The sequence below is a fragment of the Lemur catta genome, chromosome 9 (assembly GCF_020740605.2).
Source record: "Lemur catta isolate mLemCat1 chromosome 9, mLemCat1.pri, whole genome shotgun sequence".
NCBI classification, from domain to species: domain Eukaryota; kingdom Metazoa; phylum Chordata; class Mammalia; order Primates; family Lemuridae; genus Lemur; species Lemur catta.
Genome location: NC_059136.1, coordinates 38,216,199 through 38,241,786, shown reverse-complemented (window position 1 = coordinate 38,241,786; position 25,588 = coordinate 38,216,199). Strand labels below are relative to the sequence as shown.

The 25,588-nt window shown below is 47.6% G+C and overlaps 1 protein-coding gene across 13 annotated transcripts in view; it reads right to left on the bottom strand.

The window, feature by feature from the left end:
• The window catches only part of MTSS1 (MTSS I-BAR domain containing 1), a 155,210-nt gene extending 130,097 nt beyond the window's left edge, over nucleotides 1-25,113 (bottom strand). For all 13 annotated transcript variants that reach the window (XM_045560512.1, XM_045560508.1, XM_045560499.1 and 10 more), the window contains exons 1-2: nucleotides 24,487-25,113; nucleotides 2,695-2,756 (exon numbers count right to left, since the gene is read on the bottom strand). In XM_045560512.1, the coding sequence (XP_045416468.1) occupies nucleotides 2,695-2,756; nucleotides 24,487-24,558 (134 nt within the window). In that variant the 5' untranslated portion in view covers nucleotides 24,559-25,113. The remainder of the gene's footprint in view (nucleotides 1-2,694; nucleotides 2,757-24,486) is intronic.
• Nucleotides 25,114-25,588: the final 475 nt, after the last annotated feature.

Sequence of the window (25,588 nt, the reverse complement as noted above, 5' to 3'; positions counted from 1 at the left end):
AATGAACTCACAGCTGGATGCTAATTTTCAAGTATTTCTTACATGAGTCCAGTCTTTACTGAGCAATCCCCAAGAATGCAAAGTTGCTGAAGGAAGAATAACAAAAAGGACTAGAAAGGGAAGAGTTCAAAATGGGGGAAAAGGAAAGAAATGGCCTTTAAATATAAGCAACAGTGGCTATGAAACAAAAGGTTCCTGGAAGGTGCAGGGAGTGGTCCCCGGGAGAACCCGGGTGACAGTCCCTTAGAGCCAAACTTCAAAATGAGGGCTGATATTTTCCAGGAGAGCAAGAAAACATTCTACCCTAATTTTTTTTTAAAATAATGACATAAACACACACACACACACACACACACAAAAACCACTTTGAACCATATTTTTTAAAAAGATGACATCTAGTGCAAACCCTGGAAAAGTTAGCTTTATCAAACACCCTGGAATTTATAAATAGGTCATTCTGATTTACAGTTAATATCTGACACAGCGGCTGGATTTATTCTCATCCAACTCAATGCCAACCATCCAAATTTAATGAGCCAGCTGTAGAGGTGCCTTGCATATTACGCAGTCACCAGCGCTCCACTGGAAATTAGGACGATGGTCAATTTTGAGGAGTTAAGGGCTTTTAAATGACCGTCATATTTCACTGTCTGATGCAGTCACAAGACATCTTGGCCCTCAAAGGATGGGGCAGAGCAAACATGCAACCACCGGCAGCACAAAGGAGTGATTCTGCTTAAATGCACCGAGACTGGATGCCTCTTCTGCAATCTAAACTTCATTCTTTCTTTACACAGAAAATTAAACCATGTGCATGAGGCCCCTACAGTGCTCTCAGCTCTATGTTAGAAATTTGACAAAATAATAAAAGAAATGGTCCCTGCCCTCAGGGCTAAATATTGTTTAATAATATAAACTGTGCCTTGTAGGAGCAGGAATAAGATAAGTTTTACTTTATATGTTTCAGACGGCTAATCAGTTCATTACTTTAAGCTTCCGTGTCCTCACTGGTCAAAGGGGAAGAGAAGCATTTTCTTGGCCTAAGCTGAAAGCTGGCCAGACAATTAAATGAGGCCAAATAAGGAAAAGCGGAGGGGGGGGGATGTATGTAAATGTTTTCCTGTATTCCCACAGGAGACCTCCTACAGGGCAGAGAGGAAGCCACCTGAAATAAATGGTAAGGGTGGCAGAGAGGGAGGGGGAGGAGATGGAGCTGCGCAAGGTGAGGCTCAAGGTGAGGCTGGTGAAGGCCTCAAATGAAAAGCCTTGGATTCTAAGCACAGGAGGCTGGATCTGATCTAGCAGAAAGTAATCACAGGTTCCTACGCAGGGAAACAGGAAAGGGCTTGACAACTGGAAAAGCCACTGTATTCCAGAGTCCACTGTCCATCTGGAGGCCCGTTCACAGCTCTGGAAATCCCAGGCCCAAAAGCTGAAGGAATGAACAGGGGAAAAGGATCTACTCTTCCCGTCCTTCTCAACTAATCTACAGGTGAGCCATGGAACCTCCAGTCCTGTGGCTAAAGCTCTGGGCAGTAACCTGCTGTCCATGGGCAAAGGCCCAAGAACACACCATCATCCCTCGCTCACCCTTCAACACATGTGGCCCTTTATCCTAGAAAACACCTTCATGTTCTGCCCTCCGAACCCTCCTCATCCATCCAAACCAACGAATGTCATCCCCCAGATGCTGTGCAGGGAATCATCATTATACTTTTTTAAATGTCCCATCCTTCACAGAGCACCACGAAGTACAATCGTATCCCTTCTCTATACTGATTTACAAGGGTATAGTTCTAACAAGATGTTGACATGTTTTCTATTTCATATCAAGTGAAACATGAACAAGCACATGCCTAGGCAAAATAGCCCCTTAGGGTGGATCAGCACCAGATCTTGTTTGTTTGAACAGCTTTATTGAGGCATAATTTACATACCATAAAATTCACCTTCTTCAGGGTAGGATTCAACAATTTTTAGTAAATTTAGAGTTGTGAAACCATCGCTACAATGCAATTTTAGAACATTTCCAAAACTCCAGAAAGATCTCTCTTACCCACTTGTAGTCAATCTCCTGTTCTATCCCTATCCCCAAGCCACCACTAATCTACATCTATATCTGTAGATATGCTTTGTCTAGACATTTCATGTAAATGGAATTACACAATAATCAACACTAGATTTTAAAACTCTTTATGCAGAGAGGCCATAAGCAGGAAGGAGGAGAACAGGGACTATGGAGCCAGACCATCTATACGCTCAAATCCCTGCTCTGCCATGTACTAGCAATATGACTATGGATAAGTTATTTAAGTTATCTGTGCCTTAGTTTCTTCATCAGCAAAATGGAGATCATATCTGTACTTACCTTGCGGGGTTGTGAGACTTAAACAAGTTAACAAATGCCTGGCACATAGTGAGCTCCACATAAATACTGCCCATTGTAACCTACAGTACCTCATTTGACTCTCAAAACTCTTGTGGAAGGAGGCAAAGCAGATATGGGTCCAAGTTTACACATGGGAATGAGGAACCAGGAGAATCTGGCCAGTAAGTGGTAAAGCTCCCATCAGAACCCACGCCATGCTTCTCTATCTGTAACACATCCAAAATTAATCCCAATCTGTATCTTGTTCCTTCACACTCCATCTAAGGACATTGCCTTTTTCCTGTAGGACATGTGCTTCTACTTACCGAAGCTGGGACTGCAGCTTTCCGGCTTTGTTTATGAAATCTTCCCAAACTGGATAGCTCCCCTACAACAAATCAAAGCCATCAGTAAGTCACACTGTGATAGACATCTGATTACGACATTAACAGAACATCCAATTCCAATTATGCAGGGAACAATCTGTATGTTCTCTTCCTTGGCAGTGTCTGTGATATGTTGCCCAAATTGTATATACATGTATCGTCTCAGAATGGGTTTAGAATGTGCTCAGTCCCTGTAATCTTGTAAATACTATGGACACCGACTGGAACTAGTTGGGCAGAATCTTCACACATACACTTTTGAGTCAGTCAATGGCTGATCCAAATTTAAGCTGTGCAGAACATTTAAGACTCTATCCTGAAGCACTTGCTCCTCAACATGGCCCTGGCTGTTCTCGCCCTTGTCCCAAAGAGCAGGAAGGAAGAAACCAGAGTGACTGAGGCTCCTCCCCATGAGCAGGTAGCTACGGGGAAGCATTATTAGAATATCAGAATCTCAAGGTTGGAAAGTCACCTAAAACAGCCACTCAGCTGATAGTTTAAACCCACCATCTAGAGACAATATGGCAACCGGTGGTTCCCCAGCACACGTCAGCTAACAGGGATCTCACCACCCTCCCAAGGCAGCCTCTATCGGCCACCCTGTCCTTGATGTTCAGGCAGCTCTAGTTCTAACCTTCTGGGAGCCCTCAGAGTTAAGACCAGTAATTCTGCTTTCGCATGAATGTCTTTTCAAAACCAAATCCCATGTTCAATCCCATTTCTCCACAGGACTGTTTCTCACCCCGATAGCGTCCCAGAGACACTCCATCACGTCTCTCTGTCCTTCTAAGTATGGCGCTCAGACGTGAGCTCAAAACTACAGGTGCGAGTCCGACCAGGGCAAAGCAGAGTGGCGGCTGACACCTCCCTTCCCGCACATGTCAAATTTATATTAAGATCGAATAGCCCACCAGCCAAGAGGGGACTCAAAATCAATCCAGAAAGAGGGAAACAAACCATGGGTAGGGAAGCGGTGTTTGGCCCTGATCATTTAAATAGAAAACTAAGACTAAACACCCAGGACTTACAATTGCAGGATAGAGTGTAAATGTCATAAACTTTGACAAGGTAAAAATAACACAAGTCACATCTTGATTTTGTTGTTAAGGACAGGAAGGAGAAACTATAATGAGGTTAATCATCTCATCTTTCCTTACAAATGCCCAATCAAAATGGTCTAAAACTGCAACCAAGATAAAACAAAACGATTTCACCTTTCTAATGGTTTTAATCATCTTTTTTTCCTTACCCTTAGAGCAGTTTCTCAACCTCAGCACTACTGACATTTGAAGCCAGATAATTCTTTGTTGTGGGGGGCTGTCCTGCACGTCATAGGATGTTTAGCAGCATCCCTGCCCTCCATTCACTAGACACCAATACCCCTGTCCTCTAGTTGGGACGACCAAAAATGTCTCCAGACATTGCCAGAAGTCCCCTGGGGGGCAAAATCACCCCCAGTTAAGAACCACCGCCTTAGAGGCACATCTGAGAAACCCATTTCTTTCGTTATAGAAACAGTTATCTGAAGCTCAGCAGTTTCTTCAGTATTACTTCCGTTTCATTTTCTGTTAAATGAAAGTAAATTAAATGTTTTTTATTTTTTAAATATCTTGCATAGCATGCATAATAAGGAACACCTTGTTACAAAATTGCCTCTTTATGTATTTCTCTAGCTATCAGTTCTGTCTGAAAATCTACATAGAGATATCTGGAAAATTGTCTAACAAATATTAAAATGCGTTATTGCTGGGAGCTAAGATCTGGCCCAATGTATGGCTTTCTTCTTTGTACTTTCCTCTATGGCTAGAGTTTTGTATTTTCTTTTTATAAGGGTCATGTATCATTTTAATGAAAACAATAAAGTCATTGCACAAAAAAATTTAAGATCAAATTAGAGGTTCTGGCTACAACAGCACCATGAATTTACAATCCACCCAAACCCTAGCGTCTGTTTCACACATGCTGCTAGATCACATCCATCAGTTCTGCATTTGGGCATTTGAGACCTGCTTGGCCCAAGCACAGGGCTCTGGATTTACTCCTCTAAGCAGCAATGTGCTCCCATGGGATCCCTAGCTGCACCAGAGCAGGGATCCTGTCTGGCTCCTGGCACAGGCCCTTTGGCAGCTACACCTGACCTGTTGTCAACCAACACCCATGCACAGGTCTTGTCACCACATGGCCTCCGTCCTGGGTTTGTACCCTGGGGGTTTCTTCAACCCAAGAGCAGAATTGTATGTTAACTGACATGAAATCTTACAAGAGCTCAGGCTACCAATGCAGGCCCATCAAGACATCACGGGGGAATCCTAATCATGGCCACCCAGTATACTCACCATTATCTTATCAAGTCCAGATATGAACACCCTTCCTACATCTACATTCAAGTAATTAAAGAGATAAGGGTCAAGATCAGAGTCCTCTGGCTGGCCACTCCAGATCTCTGTCCACAGGGACAACAGTTGGCATCCTTAAGGACACAAAGGTTCGACTGGCCAATAACGGCCTCATCTAGCCATTCCTTCTCTTTCTGAGCCATGAGACATGAGGAAAAGAGCTTTGAGAAGCCTGAGCATATTTGCAAACACTGCCCACCTACTTCTAGCAAAGGTGCCATCATCTCTCAGCTACACAAGGGAGAAGGACAGGAAGGCCAGAGCCTCTCCCAAACAGCAACCACTGCCATCCAGGGAGCCCTGGAGAAGGCCCCTGAGATGATAAATAATAGTGCTTAAGGAAAAGGTGAGGCATACTCACCTTTACAGGCATACTCTAAGGCCCCATTTCTTCATAATGATAATAATAAAAACAAATAATTCCATCACCCTTAACTAACACTAACAATTACCGGACATTGAAAGAATGTAGGAAAGGAATAAGGAACACAAATTTAAGAATCCAATCTCCTGGACTGAGTCTTAGCTCTCCCATTTGCTATGTGACACTGGGCAAGTCATTTGAGCCCTGGATGGGGATAAGTCACTATTTCACAGAGCTGGTGCGAGGAATACATGAGGTCACACATAAAAAGTGCTGGGTGTACCTGGCACGCAGTAAGTGCTCAATAAACATTTGCTATGAGGATGTTTGTGGGAGAGAGGTTAAAAACTCTCTAAGTCAGACTGTCTCTCTGAGCTGGACTCTCTCATTCTTAGTCCCAGGTGTGGATCCAGCCAATGTGGGACGCATTCTGCACCTCCCTATTAGTTAACCACGGTTAAAGCAGCAACAGACGGAGGCAGCTGGGTGCACAGTATCAGACGACGTGTCTGCCACTCCTAGGCAAACGGTCGGGTAGAGTACTCAATCCCAAGATGAATGTGCCTTAAATCGACAACTGCTCAAACTACTTTAAAAAACCCACTTATCTGCCCACACTTGGAACCTCATTTCGGTTTTTACCAAATTAGCAACAAATGAACGGTCCCCTCTCTAGTCAAGGGGTACAGCACATAGCTCCCCACCTACGAACACCCACTCCGCCATGGGAAGGCCGCCCAAATCAGCTCTCTCCTGACTTAATGATATTTGACAGTCTATCAAAAAGTGTCAGCCCCACCTGTTTTAGGCAATATATAATTTAATGGATTCTAAAAAAAGGGGAAAAAAATCAACTTCTAAGAACATAAGACAAAAATCTCCTTGTAGAGAAATGAAAAAAGAATGTGTAAATGTTATTATTAATAAAATTTAAAAGCAAGGTGACGTTGGGTTGCTCCAGATTTTTTTAAGTTTCTTTCAAGGAAAAAAAAAAAAAAAAGAAGTTTCTACCCACCTGAAAGCAGTTTTACTACAAAAATTCAAACGCTTGGAGGAAGTAAGAAAGGAGGGAGAAGGAAACCGTAGAAAGATTAAACGGCAACAAAGAAACAGCCTTGGATTTTTGACTACAAGACTGTGTGAAAGTGACCATACTCAAGTTTCAAAAGAAACCTGCAAACCAAGACACTGGAACCCTTTTAGAAAGCAATGCCCATATAGTTTGATTTTCTAACCTGTACCCACCCACCAAGGAGGCCCAGAAAGCTTCCTCCTGAGGTCGCTGGCTGTGCTCTATTCATATCTGAGGAAATCCCGAGGAATACTCTCCCAGAGCTATGAAAACGCTTCAACACAGACCCCACTGTGGAGTCCACCAGAGAGAGCACACAAAGGCTGCACAACTTTCCAGACAGACCAAAATCAAAGAAAACAAAACTCCCACCAAGCACCCGGGCTCTGCCAAGTCCAAAGTCACAAGGCAAAGGGAGAAGACCGGGAATCGCTTGAACTTCTTTGGAGAGGAGGGTAGGGAGTTTTCCGGAGCCCTTGGCAGTGTGTTGGACATAGAACTCAGATCACACCAGGTTCTGACAGAAAGGAAAAGGCCCCTGTTAAAGACACAGGAGGAGAAAGCCAGTTTGTTTATAAGCAAACAGAGGACTTCCTTAATCAAACTGCGTGACAGTCCCCCTGCCAACAGTGAGAGATTGGGCTCCCTGAAGACAGAGCTAACTCACACTCCCCACACACACCACCCCGATGGCTGTCTTCTCTTCAAATATCCAGGGGGATTCAGCAATCTTGAAAACTCCTACTCAGTCCTCACTACCCAGCTCACTTGTCACCTCTTCCAGAACATTCTCTGACAAGCCCCCAACTTCCCACCTACCCTTCCAAGTTAGCTGCGCCCACTCCCTCCATTTATCACATCATCATATCATCGGCCATCTATGAGCCTGAGGGACAAGGACAGAGAAATGGGGGAGGAAGGAAAAGCACTTCCAGTAAGAGGCACAAGGCCAGGGAGGCACTGGACATGGCTGGCTCTCTCCAGGGGACACTAGAGTGGTGTGTTTACACTGGGGAGACACAGGAAGTGGCCAAGGGGGTCAAGGGCAGCCGTCAGGGCAAGGCCCAGAGCTGACCCACAAATGGGACAGCAGGGCAGAGCAGGGTGGCCTTCATTCAGATGTCGAGTGACATAAATTCCAAACCAGCCCGATGACAGGAGAACCTGGCTGATGGGTCACATCATTGGCGGCAGCCTGGTCCCTTTCGGAGAGAGGAGAATGATGATGTCATTTTCTTACCTTTTAGGGAAAAGGCCTCTAAATCCCCTTCGATTCCTCAAGAGTTTGGTGGCCACCTAAACAAATCTGCCAGTTGGCTCCCCACCGCCACCTGAGTCCCTCTCCTCATCTTCCTCCTCCTTCCTCCCCTTTCCCCAGGCCCAGAAGGCCTGGGCAGACCATTCGCCTAACACAGGGCCCAGGAGTCAGCCAACAGCCACTCTGGCTTGCAGTTCTGTTTGGCTTTGTTTTGTTTTGTATTAAACAGAGGCCCCGGATGGCATCCCACCCATGGTGCAGAAGAATAAACTGTGTGTAACTCATCCACGAGGCTAGCTAACAGCACTCCATAAATAATGCAGCAACCGCCTCTCCCAGCCCAGCCCCACTGTGACAGCAGAACCCAGAGGGACAGCTGAGGGAATCAGACACCACACTGCCACACAAGGCACAGAGGGGCCACGTACTGTGGCCACCAGAGAAAGGGCAACGTGAGAGGAGCCAGAGGGCTGGGCAGGACTCCCAAGAGGAGGAAGAATTCGGTTTAGTCAGGAACAAAACAGGAATAAGCAAGGCACAGGCTATAGAGCTCAGAGGCCTTTCTTCTGCCCCAGAGGTGCTAGACAGAGGCTGGCTCACGGTGGCTATGGCTGAGAATTCAAGCCATAGGGTTTATGACTGGCCAGATAACTTCCCAAGCATCCTTTTCCACCCTGATAAGCATCGCTATCATCATCGTTGTCATTAAGCATGACCACTTTCTAAAGAGTTGCTAGGTGCCAGGTGTATATATTGGCCTTTCTCAAACTTTAATTTACATATCATCACCTGGGGAGTGTGTAAACATGCAGGTTCTGATTTGCTCAGTCTGAGTGTCGCGGCTGGCCCACAGGCACTGTCATTACATGACACAACAGCCCTGGGAGGCAGGTGCTGCTATTATTTACAGCTGAGGAAACTGAGGCCCAGAGAGGTTGTAGCGAAGTGGTCCAGGCTGAAGTGCGATGCCAGAGCTGTCTGACATGGCAGTCCCAGCGTTCCCTGACTCTGGGAAGTGCAAACGGCCAGATGAACAGAGTTCAGGGCAGCCTCCTGCTTTATCTGCGGGTCCTGTAGGAGCCCAGACAAAGTGGGGAGGGGGCCAAGGGGGCCTTGAACACACAACACCTGATTACAACTGCAGACAGCCCGGGGGAACGATAATGCCACCATGTGAAAAAGAAAACATGAAACACAAAACAAAGAAACACCCTTTGTGTAGAAAAAGGCCTGGTAGAAACACACTGAAATGGTCACAGTTGCTGTCATTTACGGTATGACTGTGGGGTAAATTTTATCTTATCTTTGGGTTTTCTGTGAACACGGAGCCTGATCTTCCTGCACCAGGAGATCAGCAGAGCCAGTCTAGAAGGGGCTCTTCAATCTCCTGGTGCTGCAGCCACCCCTGCCACCATGTCCCCTCCCCAGGTGTGCGGGAACCTCAGCAGGGTGAGCATGAGGAATGCAGCCAACAGTATCCCTCCCCTTCTTCTCCTAGGCACACCCCTGATAAGCTCTGACTCCAGGGAAAAGAAGAGCAAAGCAGCTTGGAGAGGAGCCGGCACCTTCTGACCTCAGCCAGAGCGTCTCTGGACTCCCTGCTTCCTCAAGGGTGAGGCAGGAACCCACTGCACTTCCAGAAGTGGGTGTGCAGGATGATGGACAGGGCCTGTGAATGCCTGTCACAGCTTTGTCCCCAAAACCACCCTTCCCCACCCCATCCTGCAAGATGAAGGGCTCCTAAGATCCTGAGATGAAAGGCACCGGGTAAGCCCATCCATCATAAATACCGTCCCTGGGCTTTTATTCTCTGATTGGGGCTTGCCTAAGCCACTAATTATCCCTGTCCATCAAGTGGATGACAGCCTTGGGGATAATCAATGGTTGCTTCCTTGCCGCCCACCCTCACCCATTCACCCAAGCACACCAGCAATAAATATGCCTAGGAAAAAGAACACTGAACTTCTCCGTCCATCCTCCCCCCACCCTCCACCGCAAACAGCTCCATTTGTAACTCTAACACCCTAACTCGATAAATCAAAGACATCAAGCTTTTCCTCCTCCTGCGTTACTAGGTTCGATGCCCAGGCTGTCTGTTTTCTGACATATGGGTATGTCTCCACTTGAAATAAAAAGGACCAAACAAATATGTCAACCGTATCTTCAAAGTCATCTTATTTTTTAAGTTCTCCACAAGTAAGCATTCCTGTGTCTACCCTGAGCCATCCAAGCAAGAGGGGAGCCACCGGCCACATGGAGTTATTTAAATGTAAATTACAATTAAATAAAATTTAAAATTCAGTTGCTCAGTCCCACCAGCCATACTTCAAGTGCTCCATAGCTGCACGCGGCTAGTGGCGACCGCGTTGGACGGCACTGACACACAACACCTCTATCACTGCAGAAAGTTCCATTGGACGGCGCTGGCCGCACTACGACAAAGTCACTCCGGGCACCCCTGGGGTGTTCGACAACTGCAACTAGGTTTCTGGGTCTACTTTCTAACCTTCACAAAAGTGTGTGTGTTCCATGCTCCATGGTTCTTTGAAAATGAAACCCCCTTCCCTCTCCTTTTCCGTCCCCTCAATTCATCTTGTTCTCCCCCACGCCCTACTTTTACTGCCATGGTATTTCCTTTATTACTCAGTCCCTTCTGCCAAAAAAGACAGAGGAAGAGGTGGTAAGTGACCGCCTCCATCAGTAGCCACCTGACACGTGCACGACCTGGTTTTCAAAGGTGAAAACCTGCCATCTAGGAGCCCAACCTGACTTCATCATCTTCATCGAGAACACCCCACCACCTCACGGGTGACCGTACCTGTGAGAGTACAGGGGCTGTCCCAACCCAAAAAGGGCAACTGGTAGAACAGCCAGTTAACATTTCCCTTTTAACCCTGGAAACCTCGGGCACAGAAAGGGTAAGTAATTTGCCCAAGTTCAGGGAAGAGTTTACCCTCTTACCCAGTTAACTGCATTAACTAATCCTAAACTTGTCCAGTTCTTTTAAGAATAAAACTGTCCCATGGGTTCACCGAAGATTGGCTGATTCTCCACATCTGGAAACCTGCGAACTCAGTATTTAATCACCTAATACGGGGACTGGCTGCTTTTACCTAAGGGCTGGTAAGAAATGTTTGTGTACCTTTAAGGCTCCCCAGAATAATGAGTATGCTACCTACCCCTCTAACCTTTGTCCCACTATCCAGAGGCCAAAACTCATTTGTTTACTCCTGTCTATAAATGTCCACATGAGATAATGAACCTAAGCAAAATACCTGGCAACCCTATAAAAAGTCAAGTCTTTTCACCATGACTTCACATCTGCACGCTTACATTTACCCACTTCTCCTTCCTGGAAGTGCCCTCTCTGACTGGCCTCCACCCAACTCCAAAACTGCTCCAGCATTTTGGGGATTCATTCCTCTTGGGGCCAATCTCTCCAACACCCTTAACAGACACACACACCCACGACCCTAGGGGGGACCAGGAACGGGCTTGAGGTCTTGCTCCCCTAAATGAGCACCTCTGTGTTCACCTTATACTCCCTTCTAAATCGTAACCTCTCCCCAGCTAGGGATAGTGTGATGAACTTGTCAAGCCACCCTGGTGGCAGGCACTGTGCTTGCTGCACTGTGCACACTTTGTGTGCTCTGCCACCTTCCACAAGACAGATGTCCCCTTTGAAGCAAAGGCAGTACCTCCTCCATGACTCCAACTCCCATCCCAGGCTGCTAGGAATGATGCCCTCATGGTCAGAGAAGAGCCAGAGCCCACCAATGTCACAAAAAAAGGTGACTGTGCTTGTCATTGCTATAGTCATTGCCTTTTTTTTAAGTATCTTTCCACTGAATGCCATTCTCCCTGCCTAGATAGAGGGCCCAATGTGCAGCCATATTCCAGAGTCTGAAAGGCCCAGTGTGGCCTGGTGGTTAAGAGCATGACTGTAGAGTCAGTCTGCCAAATTCAGATCTACCCACTGGGTGACCTTGGGCAAGTTACTTAATCACCTGGTGCTGCCCTGTAGACGATGCTAATGACAGTCTCTTCCTCAAATGATGGTTATGAGGTTATGGGGAAAACGACAAGTGCTTAGAAGGGTGACTGGCACATACTGCTTTAATAAAACAATATACAATGCCAGTCACCCTAACTGGGACATTTAATGACCACCTCGTATGCAGGGCAGGTCACACAGAGATAAGAGACCAAAGTGTTGGGGAACTCAGTCTAGCAGGAAAGCTGAGGTGGAAATCATCCATTCCAAAGCCCTGGGGGATGGCACACTTCAAGTATAAAGTACTAGAAGGTCGGGTTGGTGCAAGCTCTCCAGAGTGGAGTAAGGCCTCACCTTGGTCTCAAGGCTAAACAGGAATTTTGTTGGCAAAGAGGAAGGAAAGAGAGGAGGAGGGGGGAATTCCCCACAAAAGACAGAATCAGCCAAGGAAAGCAAGTAGAGGAGACCATGCTATGTCTAGGCACAGGATTCATTTTGTCCACCTGGAACACATTCTAGGAATATCTGTGGAGGGGCAGGGGCCAGAGAGCAGGGAGATAGCTCTCGACTCATTTCATGAGCTGCAGAGGAAGCTCCCGGCAGCTCAGGGTGGCCTGAGAGCCACCCCCACCTTCCATCTACTCCTGGTGCAATGCCAGCAAAACCTACCAGAGAATCACTCGAGGTGTTTGTGAAAACTGCAGATTCCCGAGCCCCACCCCAGATCTACACAGTCTCTGGGGATGGGGCCTGGGAATCTGCATTTTAACCCACTCCCTGGGTACACTCTTGCTTGCTACAAATTACATACAGCAAGATTTGAGAATCACTGCATTAGATATGATGCCACGTGTCCCTCTGAGTTCTTGGAAGCTGGGGATCAGCAACTTCTTGGTCCTAATGCCCATGTCTGGCTCCTTCAGAAGGAATCCCTGGAGACAGGCACTCACACAGAGGAGTGTGAACTGAGAAATGCTTTTAGAAGGCCCTGGGAAGTGCATTTCCAAAGCCTCAAGAACTGCACAGCTTTTGACCCAGGATAAATGCTTCAGGGGGAAACCATCCATGTAAATGGATGGTCCAGCAACAAAGATACACCCATCAAGATATACTTACTCATCACAGTGCTGCTTGTAATTAGTGAAAAACTGGAAGCAGCCTAAACACGAATGAGGAAGGAACTGGCCCCTACCTCAGGACCTTTGCACATGCTCTTCCCATCCCTGGATCATTCCTCCCCCAATATCCACACAGTTTACAAGTTATTGTTCAAGTGTCACCTTCTCCGTGAGGCCTTCCCTAACCACGCTATTTAAAAACAGCAACACTGCTTTTTCCCTATTGCACATAGATCCTTCTAATGTACAAGAGAATTGGTCTATTCCATTTGTCTTTCCCTCACCGGCACCCCCTACTCCACTAGAATGTTCCAGAAGGGCATGGATTTGGGTCCATTTTATTCATGGCTATATCACCAGCACTTAGAACCTGGCACGCAGTAGGCCCTCAAATAAGTGTTGACCAAATGCACTATAGACATGCAAAACAATGCAACACTGCACAGCCATTAAAACTGACCTTGTTTATAACTACACACACAGAAAGGCAAGGAAGGACACTAGGTTGCTAAGTGAAAAAAGAATTTCTGGCATCGCACAGGCCGCATGACCCTTTGTTTAAAATGTGTGTGCCCTTGTGAGTGTCTGTACATAACCCACTTTGTAATCAAGTGGTTGTAGTCATTTATTTTTTACTTAACTGAAGTTCCTAGTTTTTCTTCCATTAACTTTACATCACTTATATAATCTTTGAGAAGTAATCCCTCATGAAATGCTCTCAAAACATTTGCTAATTTTTTTTTTTTTTTAAGAAAAAAGCTGCCTCCTCTGTGACTTAATTAGGGTGTTCCTAATTAAGGCCAGAATAACATCAAAGAGGCCAGGTTCCAGGGGACCCCTGCACCAGCTCTACTTTTGGTTGCAAGACGACCTCAGTCCCTCCAGCGGCAGTTCAGACAGAGGACTTGGCCATGGGCTACTCCTCCTGGCTCTGCTCCCCTCTACCTGCTTCCTATAGGGGTGCCTCATCCAATTATTCAGGCCCTCGATCACATCCTGCTGCAAGAGCTGCCTTTGAAGGTTCAGTAAACAGTCACTTCAAAACAAAAAGGGACCATTAAACCAAACTCAAAGACTTCCTTAATGGCTGTGCATTCAGCTGCAGGAACGGAGCTGGCCTCAGAAGTGAGGTCTCCCTGGGAACTAATCCCCAAGCATTTCCAGCCTCCTGCTGCAAATAGCTCCCCCCTTCCTGTTTTGCACTCAGTCATGTGGGGTGCAGGGCCGTTACTGGGGCGACCCTTGACGGAGGGGTTTCTCCAGCAAAACAAGTGTGTTGTGTGGCTGCCACCTTGGACAGCTGTATCCGACCCTGTGGTCTCACCCCCCATGTTTCCCCACATAGTTCTCTCTGCCGACAAGTTAGAGGCAGGGGAGTCAATTGCCCAATAGCTTCATGTCAACAGCCCGGTCCTATTCCTCTTTAATTACAGGGAGACCCCTTGAGCTTCTGGAAGAGTCTCAGAGACGAGTCTAGATTTTTGTGTGTTTTATCTGGGTCATCCTGAGTCCTAATGATATAGACAGAGCAATCAAAGAGATTGGTGAAATGCACCCATTACAGAATCTAAAATGCTATGCTGTAAGAGACAGCCCAGCAGGGCGGCAAAAAACACAGGCTCTGGAGCCAGACTGCCTGGATTCAACTCCCGGCTGTGCCTGTCCCTAGTTGTACCACATGGGCAAATGGCTTAACCTCGCTACACCTTAGTTTTCCCATCTGTAAAATGAGAACTATGATAGTCATAGTAATTATAACTACCTCACTGAGTCACTGGGAGGTTAAATAAGTCTTTACTTGTCAAGCACTTAGCATGGTTCCTGGTAGTCACATCAAGGTTGTTAAATAAGTAAATTAGAACTCAGTTCTCGGTTTGAGTGTCACCTAGACCAAAAGTCTTCCCAAACTCTCTTCCCACCCCAAATGGGAAGCAGAGGCTCTCTCCCCAGAGCCCCCACACAATCTCGTGCTGATCTCTATCATGGTACAGATCTCTCTAAATGCTAATTACTTGCCTGCCTCTCTTCTAGCTTGAGCATTTCAGGGCAAGGACCGTGTCTATCTTGTTCATAGCTGTATCTCCACCACCTAGCAGTGCCTGGCATCATATTTGTTGAATACATGTACTGTGTGCTCTCAAATTATTTATATGTTGAAAGCTGGAAAGCACTGCCCTCTTGTCTACTGCATTATCAAAGCGAAGACACAGGTTTCTCCTATTCTCCCAAACACCCACAACCCAGTGCCACTATGGGCAGGGTGCTCTGCTAGGAATTACTAGGGCAGCACAGGCAGGTACACAGAGCATTTACTTAGCACTTATTTCATGCTAAGCCCTTTACATACACTTTCTCATTTAATACTCAACAACTTTAAGAGGAAAGTCTTATTCACCTCCTCCCCCATTTAACAGATAAGAAAATTGAGGCTCAGGAAAGTTGAGTGACTTATCCAGAGTAAGAGAGCTAGAAAGAGGCAGGGCCAGGCTTCAAGGCCCCAGGGCAACCACTTTTTAAGAGAGAATGTAATAAATACCAGGTAGAATCAACAAAGAATGTGAAAAATGACTTAGGGGTTTCCAGCTTGGAGGAAGTAGGAGGGACCAGAGGGTGAGGTCACTTTCTGATGGGACCTTGAAGGATGAGGATTTAACAGGCAGCAATGGCTGGGGCAGGACACGCTGCAAGAGTGAGGAGCCCAGGATGTGTGCAAGGAAGCCAGGGAACCCAAGCTGGGAAAGACGGGGCACATAACAGGCCACTGGGCCGGGGCCAAATCACTGGGGTCCTCAAACACCAGGCAAGGCAGGAGGGCCAGAGTCGGCAGACAGGCAGAACCCACGTACAGCCAAGTCCTGGGAAGTGGCAGAGGTTCAGTACACAGCTGCTGCTACAGGGCGGGCTACAGACAAGCAAAGTCACCCCAGAAAAAGAAGAAAACTCAAAGGCTGTAGACAGTAAAAGATGGCCCTTACAAAAGCAACCCCCGTCCCCTTGGCCTTAGCATCTCTAAAAATAGACTTTGTTTCCTAAAGCATTAAAATAAATGCCCTGAGGACCCTTGCGAGGCACCCCACCCTCCTCTACCCCCATAAACAGACAGTGGGGTTTGCAAATTGAGAAATTGAATGTAAATAGGCCCGGATGGACAAGCTGACAGTCACAATGAACTCAGGTGATTGATTTATTTAGCAAGAAAAAAAGAAAACTCAAGTTCATTTCCAACAACTTCACTGCAAGCCTTAAATACTGCTCCTTAAGGGTGTGGCAGCGTTTGCCCTAAGAGAAATGGAGGAGATAATTACTACACTGATTTTAAGACTTCAAGATATTTCATCCCCAAGTCTAGAAGACTGAGCAATATTATAACAGCAGCTGACATTTGAGTGCATGTGCGCCAGGCACCACGTGAAAACCTTCATATACAATATCTCATTTCAGAATCCTCATGACCCTATAAGGTAATTCATTAGACCCATTTTACAGAAGAGGAAACTGAGGCTCAGAGAGACTAAGTAACTTGCCCACCAGATTTGAAATCAGATCCCTTTGACTTCCTAGGTCAGCAGTAGCTCCAGAGTCTCTACAGCAGCAGTTTAGGGGCAGTGTTGTGGCCAACAAGATGTAGAAGGAAGGACAGGCAGGAAGCTGTGTTACAAAGCGAGCATACGATTTTTATTTATTTACAAGTTATAGATCTGCACCATTCGACACCATAGCCACCAGCCATATATGGCTATTTAAATTTAAACAAATTAAAAGGAAATAAAGTTAAAAATTCAGTTCCTTGGTCACACACTTCATGTACTCAACAGTCACATGTGGCTAGTGGCTTATGTATTTGACAATTTCCATCATTGCAGAAAATTGTATTGACAGAACTATTATTGATCAATAAAGCACTGCAAAGTATTCTGAAGATGCTTTTGTCGTTTATTTTTCTATTTCAATGTATGTGCTTTAACATTTTACCCAGAGTTTCTATGATTTTTCTTTTCAATTGAACTAAAATACACATAACTAAAATTTACCATCTTCCCCGTCATTAAGCACAGAGTTCAGTAGTGTTAAGTATATTCACATTGTCGTGCAACTATCCAAAGGTGCTTCTATTTAGACTTAGGTAAGACTGAGAAAACACTTTGAGGGCTGAAATTGTGCAAGGGGAAGCCTTATACTAGCTCAGTGGTTCTCCATCCTAGATATACACTAGAATTACCTGGGCTGCTTTTCAAAATCCTAAGGCCCAGGATGCACCCAGAGCACTGAATCAGGGGCTCTGGGGAGTGGGGCGCAGGCATCAGCATCTTCCAGCTCCCAGGGAACCCCAAGGGCCCTTCCCTGTAACCATGGCCATTCTACCAAAAGAGGTACACTTGTCCAGAGCCTCCTCTTCTGGCAAGACCCACTCCTGCAGCTCCTGGAGGTCCCTGTCATATAGGAGGTGGCAGAGGAGGGAGACACGGGAAAAATCTGCTCCCCGCCCTGCCCGCCAGTGCTCAGGAGGCTGCTGATGCCGAAGGAGCTGAAACTTCTGCCGTCCAATTCTTTGAGAGAAAGAAAGCAAATAAAAACACACGGCTCAAAAGGCACTCAACTGATTTTTTTTTCACCCCACTTAAACTAGACAGGAAAAGAAAAACCACTTAGAAACTATGACCAAAGCTGTAGACGCCAAGAATCAGCACAGGAAGGATTTTTCTTGGCGAGCCTATCAACTGCTCCAAACACAGACTTGTAATGGCTCTACCAACTCAGCCCAAACGGGAGGGCTACTGGGACATGATTAAACACAGAAAGCTCTTTTACAAGAGAGGGTCAGGGCTGGACACAAAGCGACTTCAAGGTAAGGAGTTCTCTTGCAGAAGTCACTTGAACTTTGGGTGAACTTAGTTAACTCAGATGATTATGGGAGTGGGAGGGGGTGGCCAGGCTCGCAGAGTCGCCCAACCTCAGGGACCAACAGATTCCCAGGATCCACGGCCAGTCACTGAGAAGACCCGATGTACTTTGTGTGAGGACAAGAACAGATGCTGAAGGCGACAAGCCTGAGCCTGGCCCCAAGGCTTCTGTGCCTTCTGCACACCCAGGGGAACGAGAGACAAGTGGGGGATGCCAAGTTGTGTATTGGAGAAGACTGGTAAGTGGGAGAGGGAAGGAAGCCATGCTATGTTAACATGTCATAAATGAAATGATTTCCACAAATGTGACAGCCAGATTGGAGCTGCCCACCCCACAAGAGGCCTCACGGCATCTCAGTTCAAGCTTACACATCCCCTCTCCCTTATTGAGGCACGCTCTACAGAACTCCAGCTGTAGGGCCAAACAGGCTGAGATCTCAGTACCTGCTCCACCCCCCCCCATGGCCTTAGATAAGTTACTGAATCCCTCTAAGCCTCAATCTTTTCACCTGTTAAGTGGGTAGATGTGAGGAAGACATGACATCATGCACACCAATCACTCAGCACAATGCCTGGCACACAGTAGGTCCCCACCAAGTCCTTTTTGTCCCCTGCTCATGGCATGCAGTGTACACTGAGCACCTACTACGTGCCCAGTGGCACACCAGCACATCTTAAACAACCAAAACCCTCACAATTGTTCAGTAGATAAAAACACAGCCACCTCCAACTAAATCAGGAAGCAGCCAAGATGAGACAGTTGCATGCCAAGGCCTTCCAAGCGCTGAGAGGTGGGCCGCTCTGGAACGGATTCTGCACTGAAAACTGCTTTTTATTTTTTTGGTCATTTTGATTTGTTTTGGTGAAACATACTCAGATGAAACCTGCAGTTTCCAGCTAAGTTAAGGGAGAACCTCGGCTATGAAATACAACAGGCTTCCTTAATGCTCAGCCAATTCATTTACTCCGTTTGTCTCTCCCGTTTGCTACTTAATAAGGCCGTATCAGTAGTGCAATCTGCAAATCTGAGTTAAACTGTTAAGGCATCAGTCAGTTCCCTTTAAGAGGCCTCAAATACTTATTGTCTGATGTCCTCCACAGCTAAATCTGTCCTTTGGCTTTGGTTTGGTTTGGGGAGAGGTAGTTGTTTGCTTTTACAGAGGTGTGGGTTTGGGGGGAAAGGGCCCCAAGGCAGTTCCAAGAAGTACTGGGGAACTTAAAATGATCTCACTTTTCCATACCCAGTTTGAACACCTAAATGGTCTCACTACAGAAGGAATCTTGCCAGCTCTCACCCATGCCTGTGAAGATGGAAAAAGCCTAGATGAAAATTGTAGATAAAGCATCCGATGGATCGATAGTTTCAACCTTTCCACCCTTCTAAGCATTTTAATAACCTCGAGTGAGCTAGCCAAATTGACAGATATCATTTTAGCTTTTCCCTTTTCCCATGACCAAGATGCAAAAGAAGAGTTCAAAGGGCAAGAGGTCAGCTGCTGAGAAGACACACCATGGGTGGAACATATTTATGCTAAAAAATTTTTCACAATTTATCCGAAATGCATGTTTAACTGGAAATTCTATGTTTTTACTTATTGCAGTAGTAACACTGTCTTTGATGCCTGCAACACAGCTGATGCTCAATAAATACTGTAGAATGGCTATATGTTATGCCAGTAGGAACTAGGTGATTACTGACCCAGGCAAAATCCAAACTCAGCTTACCTTCCACGGAAACCTAGGAATGACCTCCTCTCTCCATCTGGGGCATTCCAAACTGGGGAGTTTCAGAACATAAAGGTTCACTGCATCAGGCAACAAGTTCTAAGGGCTGGGGAACCTGCGGCCTCGGGGCCCCATGTGGCCTTCTGGATCCTGGAGTGCGGCCTTTTGACTGAATCCAAATTTTACAGAACAAATCCTTTCAATAAAAGGATTTGTTCTACGAGGTTTGGACTGGTCAAGGGACCACACTTGGGGATTTGCGGGGCCACATGTGAACTTGAGGCCACAGGTTCCCCACCCCTCTTTGATGAAATAGGATGTGTAAGGGGGTTTTCCCATAGAAACCCTCAAGCCAAGACCAAAAACGACATCTTTCCAAACCATGACAACAAGATTTGCACGTAAGAAACCAAAAAGATTGATCTACACAGACGAGGCCCTAAATCTCTGAGCAGGCACCCATTCCAGGCAGTTCCTGCTGTCAATTTTATGACATCTTTACTTTGCCTTCTCCCACGGGCCCAAAATGAGGAAGCTGTAAAACCCTAGCCAAATACAACCATTTGCTGAGAGAAAAGCCAACATGGGGCCCATCTGTCCTTTACAAGGGCTCTGCTTGTCCTGCCTTTGTGTGGCTGTCATCGTTTACAGAGAGCAGCCCACCTCCCTCAGAGCACCTGGCTGAGGCCTTGGCTGGGTTTTCAGTATCTTCCTGGAGAAAACTTTTTTTTGAAATGTCAAAGGGAAGTCCTGCAGAGACTGACGCCCTTCCCCAGGCTGGACTACAAGTCCTTCCTTCAAGGCCACCATATTGTATTGACATTATCTGTTGACAGCCCACAGGACAAGGTGCTCTCCAAGGGCAGGGCCTAGCAAAAGGCCTTCCACATAGTAGGCCCTCAATAAACAGCAAGGAAGTGAACCTCCCTCTGACAGGAATCCCAAAACAGTGAAGGGACAAAAACAACCCTGAAATCATTACCCAGCGCTGGACCCACTACCCACATTCTCGATCTTATGATAAGCAAGGGAAAATAACATGACATGCTGAACCGCAGAAAGATTTCCATGGAATTCAAGAAGTCCCTTTACCAGTTCTAATTTTATGCAGAACTTAGAAGAGAGGATACTGGTGGCCAACGGGGATGGGGGTGGCAGGGAAGAACTAAACAAGGCTCCTATTCTGCTGCACACAGGTGCTGGTAACAGGACACCCCTGTCTAAAGTGACAGGTGGGGTGGAGGAATCAGGTGTGGCTGGGGGGTTTTACACCCCAGTCACATCACAGAACCCTGAACACACTCTCCTAACCTAGGACAAAGTTCTCCCTGCAGCAGGCCCAATTCAGCAATTCAGCTCCTGACATGCTGGTTCTTGAGCAACAAGGGTGAGGAAAATATTTGATTTTAGCATCCAACTGTTTTTTTTTTTTTTCCAAGCCAAGTTAAATATTAAAAGAAAGTCATCCACAAGGTGAGATGCCCTCAAGTTTGGCCAGCAAAGTCTCCTAGTCTTAAAAACTCCTCAAACATCACCAAATTCTATGCCAGTTCCATCACTGAAAAGCAAAGGCACAAGTCTGTTTGCAGCATATAGCCCACCCTTCCCAGGACTTGGGATAGAAACTACAGAAAGATTCCAGGACCTCCCTAAAGCAGTCAGCATTGTCTACACATCAGAAGGCAGTCAACAGTCACTTCCAGACTACTGCTCCCCCAGACAAATCAGCCATGGCCCTCCCCGCCAGCCACACGAATATCTTGTCTCCCCTTTCCTTTGGCCAACTCACACCAGACGACTTGATGGGTAATTTATGTGGATGGAAGGAAAGACAGCCAGTAAGCGATTTTGCACACCACCACTCATTAGTGACCACCACCACAGCAGGGTAGAATAAAGGGAAAAAACCACCAGGTTTCCTCTAGTCAAAGAATCAATAAGTTATTTAACAGCTGCCGCTTGCTTTACGCAGTGCTAGATCCCAATGGAAGAAAAGTCAGGATTTCTTCCACACCCTACCCACTGGAATAAAACACACACCCTGTCAGCCATTCGAGGACTTAGCTGGATGATGTATCTTAGAAGAAAGCAAAAAGAATTCTCTCGAGCTTTTCTGTACCTTGAGATTTTGGGGTTTCAGAAGATGGATGATGCCAGGCCTGGCATTGAAATTACTTGAAATTACTTCATTTTTTGTTGTTTTTTTTTTTTTTCCTCCAAAGAGGAAACTGACTCCCTTCCTGTGCTGCCTTGGAAAATCAAATGCTACTAATAAAACCATTTTCCTTACCCTTTTCTCACCCCAGTCCAACATTACATCTGAGAAAATAACTTAAAAATGTTATCAAGATGGCATTCCAAATGTTCCGACATTTATGCTTCTCCCTAAAGCGAAGAGAAAGGGGACCAAAGGTATTATTTGAGAGTTAAAAAAAGGGAAAAAGAGGATAAGCAGGTCATTAGAAAGTCAGCTGATTTCAGATATTAAAAACTGACTTTTATAGCTAGTGACTTAATGCATCTGCACACTATACACTGCTTATCCTAGATGCCCAAATTTAAAAATTTTTAAATTTCCTTTTAAAATGTCACTGCCATCTAATGCATGAAGAAGCCTTTTAAGAAAACTCCGTGAAAATATTCAGTAAATGTCTTATGCATAAACAACCTTGAAAATCAGACACTCCCTTTTTCCTTATCTCTCGACTCCCCAAAAGTCTAAAATTCTGCAGACCCCACGGCGTGTTTTAGTCTTCCACTCCACCTTGCTTTGAAAATCTTACTGCCAAAACAAAACAAACAAAAAACCCTTTCAAATACATGTTTTCCCACAGGATGTTGACTAAACCTACTAAACTCAAAGGGAAAGAAGTCAGGACCCACAAACTCTCAGCATTCACTGGGCATTAAATAAGGAGTCTTTATTTTTAACTGCAACCTTGCAGAGGGGGAAAAACGCCACCTTAACGCCCAGGAGTCCCCAGCTAGGGCAACACACTGCCCAGCAGCCACAGGATGGCAGGTAGAAAGCAGGACAGGGTCACCTTCTGAAGGGCTTTGGATTCAAACTAATCAATGGGAAGGACCAAGCCTGGATTCTGGATTAAAGAACAAAGAGAGAAAAACTCCAGGTGTGTTCACTTCAGGACTGCAGCGGGTAGATCGGTTAGATCACTGGGCTCCTTGTTACTACTGAGGGAGTGGAAACATCCATTTATCTCCTCAAAAAAAACATAAGCAGCTTTACCAACCTATCTCAAATTCCTCCCCTGGAGACCAGAAAACACCATTCGTGCCTCAAACCAAATCTTGTTTGACTATAGTCTATAAGGTCTGTAGAATTTAAGTTAACAATTCATACTGGAGGCCATGGAAGGGCACCAATCTTTGTCTCAAAAGACCACTTTAATAATTCAATGTGGTTTAGGGGCAAAGGAATGAAAGGGGCTGTCTCTGAACGGGGAATAATCCATCTAATTCCAAGTGGCTGGATTAGAGGCATTCCTAGGCAAGCAGGGTCTGGCTGCAGATTATGCTACACGAATGTCAATTTCTCACAAAAGGCACTGAGCTCTGTAGAAGGATTTCAAAATGGACAAGCCCAGGACAGAGGCACCTTGGTAAAGTTCACCCTGGGTGAGGTGGCAGTTGGTTCTAAAAGGGGGAAGCAGGCCATAACAGCTGGGCATTCCTTCCCAAAGTCCATCTCCGAGGCACGAAGCCTCTCCAAACCCTACACTTCATCAGACAAAAGCTCCTCCAGGCGCCCAGGCAGCGGCTGAAGAGGGGCTGTCCACACCCACTCGCTGCACGGCTTTCCAAACCTGCCCACTCGTTTTGGAAGCCGAGCTTTTAATTAAACACCACCTCCCCGGATCTGGATCTGTTGAGGCAAACTGGGGCTGGGCTAGAGCCAAAGAGAAGCTCCCTAAATACACATTAAAAAAAAAATTCCCCCACCACCCTCAATTCCCACCTCCAGCCAGCTCGCGCGGCTGGCTGTATTTCCTTTTGGATGAGTAACACAGGGCCCTGGTCTATCTCTATGCACCAGAAAATCCACATCTGAGGATCAGGTTATCCCCAGTCCCACCCTTTGCAGGAAAAAGCCCGGGTGTTGTTCCCCGCCCCCAACACGCGCACGCGCACACACGCACGCGCGCACATACACACACAATCTTCACAATCCTTCCAAGAGAAAACCTAAAAAGAGAGAGAGAGAGAGAGTGTGTTTGGGAGGGCGGGATACAGTTATTTGGGGGGGCCCCAATCTTGCCTTCAGGCAGGGAGCCTTAGCTGGGGGAAGGAGGGACCCCTGCAAGGCTGCCCTGGGAACTTCTGCTCCGCGCCCTCGGGGAGGGCTGAGGGAAGGCATGCACACCTTCACCAGCTTTGGAACAGCCTAATTAATAACCAATTTGCTCATATCCCCGCACTCCGGGTAGACCTGATAACCTAGGACCTTCCTCCCAGTCTCCCAGTCCGGGGGACTCCTTGCGGCCGGTCAGAGCCCCCACTCCCTCCCTACCACCATGCCTGGCGCCCCGGCTCCGTACCCGGGGGAATCAGGTGTCCGCCCGGGCATCCAGCCCTGGCGGGACGAAGACACTTAGTGCAGGGACAGACAATGGAAAACTTGGAGCCGGGGCCCTGAGCTCCTAGGGGAAAGAGATGGTGCCGCCCCCTGGGACAATGAACGGGGAGAGGTCAGGGGGCATCCGACACCCCCAGAGAAGCCGCCCGCCCGTCGACCCAGCAGCGTCCGGGGTGAGCAGGTGAAACCCGAGCCCGGGAGCTCCCGCAGGTGGCCGGCGGCCACGACGCAGGCAAGGGCCGGGCGGCTGGCCCGGGGTGGAGGCGAAGCACGGCGGCGAGGTCAGGGCGCTTCGGCCCCGGCGTCCTACCTTCATGTCGCTGATGATGGTCTGGAAGAGGCCTCCGAGCGCGCTGCATTCCTTCTCAATCACAGCCTCCATTTTCCCGGCGCGGGCAGGGGGAGGACACACACGCGGGGCCGCTGGACTGCGCGCGGGGCCGGGGCTCGCTCACCCCGGGAGGAATTTCACCCTCCGAGCGACCCACCTCCGACTGGCAGCCTCTTCTGCAGAGGGGACGGCGTGCACGAGATCGACTGTTCTCTGCCCAAAATAATAACAGCAATAATTTAAAAAGCCAAACCGCTCTATAGGGTGGTGATTCACCTACATGCAGCGCTCGGCTCCTGGCCTTAAAAACGCCGGGAGAACACTGACAATCAGGCCACCACTGGTGCCCACGACGGAAACGGCAAAGCCCATCTTGATGCAGAGAAAACCGCCCTCTGACCCGGGGCCAGCGCCATTTAAAAATGCAAGATTTTCAAATTCAGTAAATTTTTTTGAAATAGGAAAAAAGATCGCCAAACAGCAGAGCGAGTCTGCTCGCGGCGCCCGGATCTGTTGCTCGCAGCAGCGGCCGCCGCCTCCTTTTCACTCCTGCGCGCCCGGCCCCGGCGCTCGCTCTGGCTGGGCTCCCGGGGACGTTCCGAGGGGCGCACGCGCGCTCGCGGCCGTGCGTCCGCCGCGGGGGCGCGGGGAGGGCGCGCGCTCGCGGCCGTGCGTCTGCCGCACGCGGGCGGGGCCGGGAGCGCGCGCCCAGGAGGCGCAGGGGGCGCGGGCGGCGGAGAGGAGCTGGCTGGCGGGCGGCCGCGCGGGCGGCGCTGGGCCGGAGCCTTCCCCTCCAGTGAACACCGGGCACCCCTCCTCCCCAGGCCGCCCGTCGCAGCGCGGAGAGGGCGTGCCGGCACCCGGCCAGGCCAGCGGCCACCCCACAATGGCTGCAAGCGCCCGGGACAGAGGCTGCACCGCCGCTCCCCGGGAACTACTTGCGCCGTGACACTCTAAGCCCAGCGCCGGCTTATAGTGAGCGCTCAGTAGGGCGGGAAAGATGCTGCAGCTACAGCAGCCTTCTGAGAAGAGGCCCATTCCGTGATGTCAGGACTGCAACGCCGAGTCACGATTGCAAATA